This window comes from Limulus polyphemus, unplaced genomic scaffold (assembly GCF_000517525.1).
Source record: "Limulus polyphemus unplaced genomic scaffold, Limulus_polyphemus-2.1.2 Scaffold1125, whole genome shotgun sequence".
NCBI lineage: Eukaryota > Metazoa > Arthropoda > Merostomata > Xiphosura > Limulidae > Limulus > Limulus polyphemus.
In genome coordinates, this window is record NW_013666735.1 from 326,829 (window position 1) to 335,635 (window position 8,807).

The window sequence follows — 8,807 nt, forward strand, 5'->3', positions numbered from 1 at the left end:
GGTTTGCCCATGAGTTCCTTCTTTTTATTGCCAAGAGGTCCACCTCATGGAATAGTACATGACTTTAAAGATAGATGGTGCCACATTCAAATCAAATTGCTTTAGTGTAAATTATACAGAACAGAACATTTCCACCCAGAATACAACAGGAAACAGTATGGACATTATAGCATTAAACTGAAGCAAAATGGAGATTAAGGATCTCAAAGTTATTGAAAACTTACTATATAATGATGAACAGGAGCAATATGAAGCTGGTTTTAGTTTAAATCCCTGGGACTCATTAAAACTAATTTTCTCTGTCCCCGATGTTAAAATTTGTGCATTTATACATAAAAAGTGTGTTAATATGAACAATGTGTTAACCCTAACCATACAGGGTGGGAGTCAAAGTGCGCATGTCATCACCTTTTTTTACAGAGTTACATTCAAAATCTAACAAACCTACTTTATTACCAATGTAAGTTAATAAATTTGGCACCAAAACATAGCTTATAATTCACATTTATATATTATTCAAGTTTTAATTTCTTAATTTCAAAAACAAATATTTAAATAAATTCTTAATCTGCATCTCTGAGTCACATGATGCAGGGTCACTTTGACTTCTCATTTATAATTTTTTTTCTCTGTGGTTTCAAGGGCTTCAAACTGTCCAAGCAATTAGAAACATATACTATAGATATTGATAAGTCAGAATATAAAATTTCAACCTTTCACGTTTTTGTTTTACTGAGAAATCCCTATATTTGCTCGACTCATATTGACACACCCCTCCAATATCTTGTCTTTAAGAAATGTTAATAATTCTCTTTGATATTGGTATTGGACATGTTTATAACAAATAGAAAGAATAAAATTCTAAACTACATAAAACATACAATTTTCTGTGTTGGTTTATTGGTAAAAGCTAATATTTTGCCAAGAGAGATTGATATGTTTAGACTAAATACATTGCTCTAAACAGTACTGAAATTTTTTGACCTACTTATAAGTTTGCTAGAAAGCCAGGTAAATTATAGTAGTTTTAAGACATTTTATTGTAGTGTGACATATGTTTTATGTTCTAAAATGCATATTTGAAAGCTACATGAATTATTAAAAAATAGGCCCAATAAACCCAAGCTCACAGACATACTACTCAAAATTTATACAGTACTCTGAATGCACCAATATGGGCTAGATGCCTGGATTGCCATGGGATCGGGCCATTTTAGTGCATTCAAGTTTCCAGTGATAATTTTATTGTTTCAGACAACCAGAAAATGCTTATTTTGAACACTGTATGTGATGAAAGATATTAAAAAAATGGCAATGATGAGATGTAACTTTAAGTTCTTGCTCAAGATGGTCAGAAACATCATGATAAACAAGATGGCCCAGCTGCAATACCCAATTTGGTAATGTAAATAGAGCAAGATCTATGGAGCAAGAATTATCTATGGTATAAACAACCAATGTTAATTCTTTTGAAAAAATTATGTTCTTGCAATGTACGAGCAAACAGCCCTCATAAGACAGCAATCGTTCATCAGAAAAAGAATCTGGGTCAGACAGAGTACGTAACACAATAGGAGAAAAACAGCAGCGACCATCTCTTGCAGTCAAAGTCTCTGATATGAAGGCTCTATCATGATATAAATATGAAGCCCTTCTAAGAAAAAGAAGAGTTAGAGAAATATCAATGGCAAAAATGTCTGACTGCCTCCCAGAAGTGAGTAACAAATGAAAATAAGTTTTGAGGGAAAGGGAAAGATGATACAGTGAACAACTTGAGAAGAGTTCAAAAGGTGAAGCCAGGCAATTTAAGACCAGACTTAGATCCCACTGAGGGTTTAGGTACTTGTGGAAGATATTATCAAAAAAAAAAAACTCAAAAGAAAAAAAACTTAAAAAATTGGGCAGACAGAGGCACAGGATTTCTGTGGCAACTCTGTAACCTGCAACAGAAGCAGACAAGAACTGGAAAAGAAAGAGCCACTTGAAAAAAAAAATGAGTCAAGCTATTGACAAGTGGCAGAAAGACATGAAATTAAGTTCCGCAATTATAAACCAACAAGATTAGTATACTGCCAGGGAGGAACAGCTGCAAAAGTATGACAACATTCAAGCTACTTGAGAAAAGAAGCCAGCTTCACTAGTAAAGGACTGCATAACAACCAGTCATGAAGATGCAAACAACAAATGCCATTATGGAAGATGTAACAAGAAAGTAATGGAATAGGATAGAGAGTAGTGGAAACTATGGTGAACCAGGCCAGCATGAAGCAGTAAGTGGAAACTATGGTGAACCAGGCCAGCATGAAGCAGTAAGTGGAAACTATGGTGAACCAGGCCAGCATGAAGCAGTAAGGATAAATGGACAATGGAACCAAATTATCACACCAATACCTGAGAAAGATGAAGAAGAAGAGAGTAGGTACAGAGAAAAAAATTCTCCCAAGGCAGGGTCAAAGCATCCACTGGCAGAAATATTGGACCGAGAACTAGAAACTGGTTAATGGTTTGACTAAATACTTGAAGATATAAGGTGCCAAAGCCAGACCAAAAAAGGTAGAGTCATAAACTGATAAAACACTCCCCAATGTGATAAATGAAGATAATTATGAGATAAAGGGTGAATCAGGATATGTAAAAAAATACCTTGAAATTACCAGTTATCATCCAAAAACCTTGATATAGGAACTTTCATAAGGTTCTATTAGGCTCTACCTGAAAAAGGAATATCTACATAACAAATGAGATAAGAAAGATCTGATACCAATCTCCTCTTTAGCACCACAAAAGAGATGAGAGTAAAAACACCAGGAAAAAATGAAGTAAAACACTGATATCTCCTTGTTGTAGCAAAGATTCAAAACTCACAGATCCAAAAACAAATAAAAATTGGAAGAGTCAAAACTGGAAGAGGATGATGAATATAAAATTGAATTGAAGTATCTGACAAACCCAAGGAATGCAAAGCCAAGGGACCTCAGGTGAACAAAAATCTGAGATGACCCCCAAAAGTCCAGACAGAAGAGTTATCCAGAATAAAGTCAATGTGTGGGCCATAACAACCCACTCTGCTCACATCGATGCAAGGCCATGCAAAAAGTATAAACAGATGTAACGAGCAATGAAGAGAATGACAAACAGAAGCAAAACAAGATGCTAAAACCCTAATCAACTCCTGTGGACAAACTTCTCCTGAATGGGAAGCAAGTTAAAGTGAAATACCTACAAATAAAAACTGAAGCAGGTGTTCTACATATACCTACCCTGCAACACACTGAAAGTGTCAAAAGAACATACAAGTCACATGGTAACAGAAACAATATCAGTGAGACCTGTAGGTAATGAAGACATCAAAGTAGATATATGATCCTGATTAAAAATAATCAGGAGGATGAGTTTAGTTCATAATACTGTAAAAAAAGAATGTTGCAAAACAAGACAAACTGGAGTGCAGGGCAGAAAACTAATGATGGGTTAGAGAAAAAAGACATGTAGAAGCTTCCCATTCCTAATAACCAAACTGAGAAAGAATAGTAAAAGGGGAATATGAAGTGTACGAATATAAAGATATTTAAAAAAAATAACTCACAACTAAGGGATATAGATTTAAAATCTGTCAGGGTAAAAGTCATCTGCAAATTAACCAATTTTATTTTCCAAACAGGGTTGTCAGTGTTTGAAATAGATTGCATTTAGATGTAGTAAATGCAACAGGGTTAGAAGAGTTTTAGAAAACTTGATGAGTACTTTGATGGTGATGTTTGATGATATAAATGGGACAGCCATGATGGGCCAAGAAACCCCTTTTTGTCCTTCAAATGTTATGTTGTGTGTGTTTTTAGATAAATCTAATTGCAAGTTTCCTGTGTAGTGAATGAATAATGGAAAGAAAGGGTTTAACGCATTTCTTTATAAGCTCTAAATACATTTAATTCAGGAATTAGCTGTGAGCTCTTTTTCTGTTATACAACCCAGTGACAAAATGTTCTTACTTATTTACAGTACCACTGGTTGTTTATTGACTGTACAGTATCAATATAACTAACAAAAAATAAAGAAGTTCATATCAAGTTTTATAAATATTCAGAGTTATACTCTTAATTATCTGTTGTTGATATCTCACCTTCGTAGGAACTCAAAACTTTATTCAAAATCCCATCACTTTCCAGTTCATCTTCTTCTGATGATTCTTCTAATTCCTGTGTTTGTACAAATCTCTGCAAGGATTCTTGAATTTTAGCACAAGCTTCTTCAAACTTTTTATTTGTGCCTGGTTCTTTACCTACATAAATACACAGACTAGCATCTGTAATATTATTTCAAAATCATATATTTTGGGATAATGATTAATCACCCAATATTAATTACTTTACTTCTAACACAAATTAATTATTATTATTTGAATTAAATTTACTATCATTCAGAATAACTGGCTATGCAGCAAGCTAATCCTCTTGTTTCCAGAGTGAGTCAAGCAATTACAACATAAACAGGAAAATAATTATGTTAGTAGTTCTAACATTTATGAGTGAATGTAAAAAAAAACATGTGATATACATATTTATACATTTGTTACTGTTGCCAGTGTTTTTATTATATTTTTTATTTTGAATTAGATTTTCATTAAAAAAAATAATTTCAGATAAAACACTTGCAAAATCAATTGTTCAGTGATATTTAACCAGCAAACATGTAACAAAAATTTAGGTTTGTAACTAAATGAGCTATACAAGATACATGTTTAAATATGTGTTAAAATTATTTATATTTTACCTAAAAAGATATTTATACTTAAAGATTTTTTTCTCAACATGCATGCATCACATTTTTAATATGATGCAACAATGCATCAGTATCCAGAGATGATTTAGTAATGATGAATGAAAATGCAATACTACATTCATCATCATGGTTAGTAGTATGTGTGATCACCTAAGTTTAACTATTAGTTAATAACTATTCATATTTTAAAACTAGGTACAAATTACTAACTAACACAACTTTTAAGTACATGAAATTTTACAGATATCATGTGACCATAACATAAGGCATTAAAATTTTGCATCAAATATAACCCTTCAAAGCTGTTTCAAATTAGTTATAGTAGAAGCGGGTGAATTACAAAGGCATAACTAGTGTATTACTTACAAAGAGAAAATAAATTATCGTTTTTTAACAATAATACTGAGAGCTGCACTATAACATCTACCACCTAAACAAAACCAGTAAACTGAACAATACATATACTTTCACCCATAGTATAAAACATTTGAATTCAAAAGGAACTTTCATAAAAAATAAAATAATAATATATCTAGGTTTTTAACAAATCTGACTGCACACTGTTTTCAGACAAATGTAAACTCTGTCTAGCTCTGTTCCCTGAAATGTACAAAAGGTTACACAACTACGAGTAGGATGAGAAACAACATTTCTAAGATATTGTGTTTAAAATACTAGAATTTATATGTTTTTATCTTATGAAATCTTAAATTCAAAACCAGCTTTCAAGTTTAAAAACTATTAGATGACAAAATAAGTTTCTGAAAATCAGTATGATTGCTAATATTGTTGGTGGATTTGAACTTCAATAATTCAGCAAGCATAGAACTAGCTCAGAGGACTTGTTATTTTGGATTCAGTAGAACACAATTTTTTTCTCATAATTCATTAAATATGATTACCAAAATATGCTATTTTTGCAAAATTTTTGAGGTCACATCAATAAGTAGAACATAAACTCTCAATTTTGCTATCAATGCTATCATATAATTTATCAATTATTATATGATCCTTAGCTTTTTTTTTCCTACACCTAACTATCACAATCATTATGCACATGGAATAGAAGTAATCATAATAGTAATAAAAAAATGTTTTCAAATACATACAGTATTAAGAACAGATATTTTCTTTTCAAATATTGCAATAAGCTATTTTGACTCTAATAAGTACACAATTTTGAAAACTGTTTAATACAATCACTTTATTAAATGGTGAAAATATTCAAATAATTTATATTTTTATAACTAATCTGAGAGAAAATTAATTCAACTTTATAAGCAAAAATAACTCATCTATAATGAGACTACTACACACTTTTTTCAGAGTTCTTCATTCCTCCTGAAACTGGATTTAATGGTTTTCTGGCACAATCTCCATTTTGATTCCATACTGAAGTACGTTTACTCTGCTCTCCAGTTAGCTGCTGACTCAAAGTTTCTCTTTTCTGGCCTCTGCCTCGTCCTCTTCCCCTAGATCTTCTGTCCATAATTTTTAAAGCTGCAAGAAGATCAAAAGCAGTAAGCAGATGAAGATAACACCTAGTACATAAAATTTTAATTATATTCATGTATTAAAATAACACAAGCTATCTCTACAACTGCAAAGGTTTTGAAAATAAACAACAGAAATGCAGATTAAACTGCTAGTAATTTAACTTTATGAAGTGATAAATAAAACTATTGGCCACATTTAGACTTTACTCCTCAAAAATGTTATATATACTCCAAAAGTGCTAATCAATGATAACAAGAAGTTTGACAAAATCCTAAAACAGAAACTTAACCTTAAAGTAATGAACCCAAGAACAGGTTGGACCTCATGTTTCATTTTCACGACAAGTTTCACTTCAATTACTTAGATATACACTATCTTATACAGCTTTTTTACTGAGGAATAATGGCAAATAAATGAGTAATGTTAATCATAATTTCAACCATTTTTTTCTATCAATATAGGTTAATTGTACACTTTATGGTGAGTCAAGATTCACCTCCACAACATACACATGAATTACAAGTCACCACTGTAACTTGTAAGAGGCCTAGTCTTGTTCTTCAAGTTTCAACTTGCTCTTGTATTAAGTTGAATGAATTATTGATGAAAATTGGGATAGAATTCCACAAAATTAATGATTAATTCAGCTCTAAAAGTTAAAACCCAAATTAAACTTCAGCCGAATATTATATTATCTTACTTTACTGTTAGTCTGTGTTGTTACATTTAATTTTAATGATTTATAAAATTAACTAGCCAAGAAATCTGGTTACAAAGTTAGTGTTACACTACTCAGTCCACAGTAGTACCAGTGGTAGTAATACTCAGTATAAATAGGACTGGATCCGGTGTTACACTACACAGTCTACACTACAGTAAGTTTAATAACTCATACTCGTAGTGTCATACTATTGCTAGTATTACTATTATTAATTACTTTATTACTATTAGTATTACTGAGTATAATACTATTACTAGTAATACTAAACATTAACCTACCCTACTTTACTTAGTATTCTGCTATTCATTAATAAATGTTTATGAATAAAAACTATCAACGCATCAAAAACAAAATATCGAAATTCGAGGATTATTTATGTTATACATAGTTTACTTATTTTTCAAGTTCAATATTTTTATACAATAACAATACAAGTGTACGTTGTAACAATACACTGAATTGTGGATATATAAACTGCAGTGTATAGCAAAATGCGTCTATATTTTAAAATTAAAGTTTAATTTTTATAGCTTTATGACGTGTTACACTTACTACAACTTTAGAACTTCTTTTAATTTACTTCTCTTGGACGAAAACAATATACAGAGTGAGAATGTACTTATTCATTATTGCACATTACAAACGCAAATAGTAATAGTATTTGGGATTAACTTCCACAAGTTTCAGTATTTCAGTATTTGTTATCCGAATATGCTGACGTAGAACGCTTAATGCACTCTCAAACCCAAACGTTGTTCTGGTTAAAGCTTATTATAATAAATAATTATGAAGAGAGAGAGAGACAAATGTAAGTTTGTTAGAGACTGATGAAAAACATCTCCCTTTCCACCATGACAGATGAAAAAAACAACAAATGTATAATAAGTTGTCAAAAGCGTAAAACTGGGAAATCTCCCAAGAAAACTATATACTTCTAGTTTATAATAGTATACTGTATAGTGTATACTTGAATATTCCATCATCTCAACATCATCAACCAGGACAATTGTTTAAAATAATTTTCTCTGAAAATAAGCCTCTAAATGTTCTTAGTTCCTTTTTTTTATATGCTTATATTTATTTTGAAAGTTGAATTTTCAACCGAAACAACAACTCGTGCATACGTAGGCTATATTTCCGGTTCATAGAATCTTAAGATTCAGGTATAGGCGTTACTAATTTTGAGATACTGGCCAACAACTCCCGCCACCACCACCAACCCCATAATGGCATAGCGGTACGTCTGCGGACTTATAACGCCAGAAACCGGGTTTCGATACCCGTGGTAGGCAAAGCACAGATAGCCTATTGTGTAGCTTTGTGCTTAAACTACAAACAAACCCGCCGCAAAGAGGGATATATCTGGCTCTTTAAGACGAATAACAGGATTGAATATTCAATATGCAACTGTTACGTCTCCGTTCGTTAGTTAATTTTCCGTTAAATTCGTTCCGACGAAACTTTAGCGACACAAGTCCTTTCTTAAATAAAACTGGTTTATTCTTTCCGAGTACAACTTTACGATACACTTAATTTCAACAGTCGCGCTATAATTCTCAACGAACGTCTCACGTGCTGGACTTCAACAATATTCAGTTCAATTACACACTCTCTGACTGCAGTTCAATAACTTATTGTTCCGTCACGTTGTGACCGTCTTATATATACCAGACTACCCCCAATCTAGTAGTCTCCCGACAATTCACGAAGGAACAGGATATTTCTAGAAGGAGGTGGCGTGATACTAGTCACGTGACCTCGCTGACGCAACACAACCACTATGCATTTCCCACCCCATAATTTGATGCAT

At 32.1% G+C, this 8,807-nt stretch overlaps 1 protein-coding gene across 2 annotated transcripts in view; it reads right to left on the reverse strand.

The window, feature by feature from the left end:
- Window positions 1-7,692, reverse strand: part of LOC106462247 (NF-X1-type zinc finger protein NFXL1-like) — a 47,393-nt gene extending 39,701 nt beyond the window's left edge. Inside the window, exons 1-3 of one of the 2 annotated variants that reach the window (XM_013922147.2) lie at window positions 7,550-7,692; window positions 6,097-6,279; window positions 4,121-4,279 (exon numbers count right to left, since the gene is read on the reverse strand). In XM_013922147.2, the coding sequence (XP_013777601.2) occupies window positions 4,121-4,279; window positions 6,097-6,268 (331 nt within the window). In that variant the 5' untranslated portion in view covers window positions 6,269-6,279; window positions 7,550-7,692. Of the gene's footprint in view, window positions 1-4,120; window positions 4,280-6,089; window positions 6,280-7,549 lie in introns of those variants that run through there. The other variant, XM_022389448.1, reaches the window with a different exon arrangement.
- Between the last annotated feature and the right edge of the window lie 1,115 nt (window positions 7,693-8,807).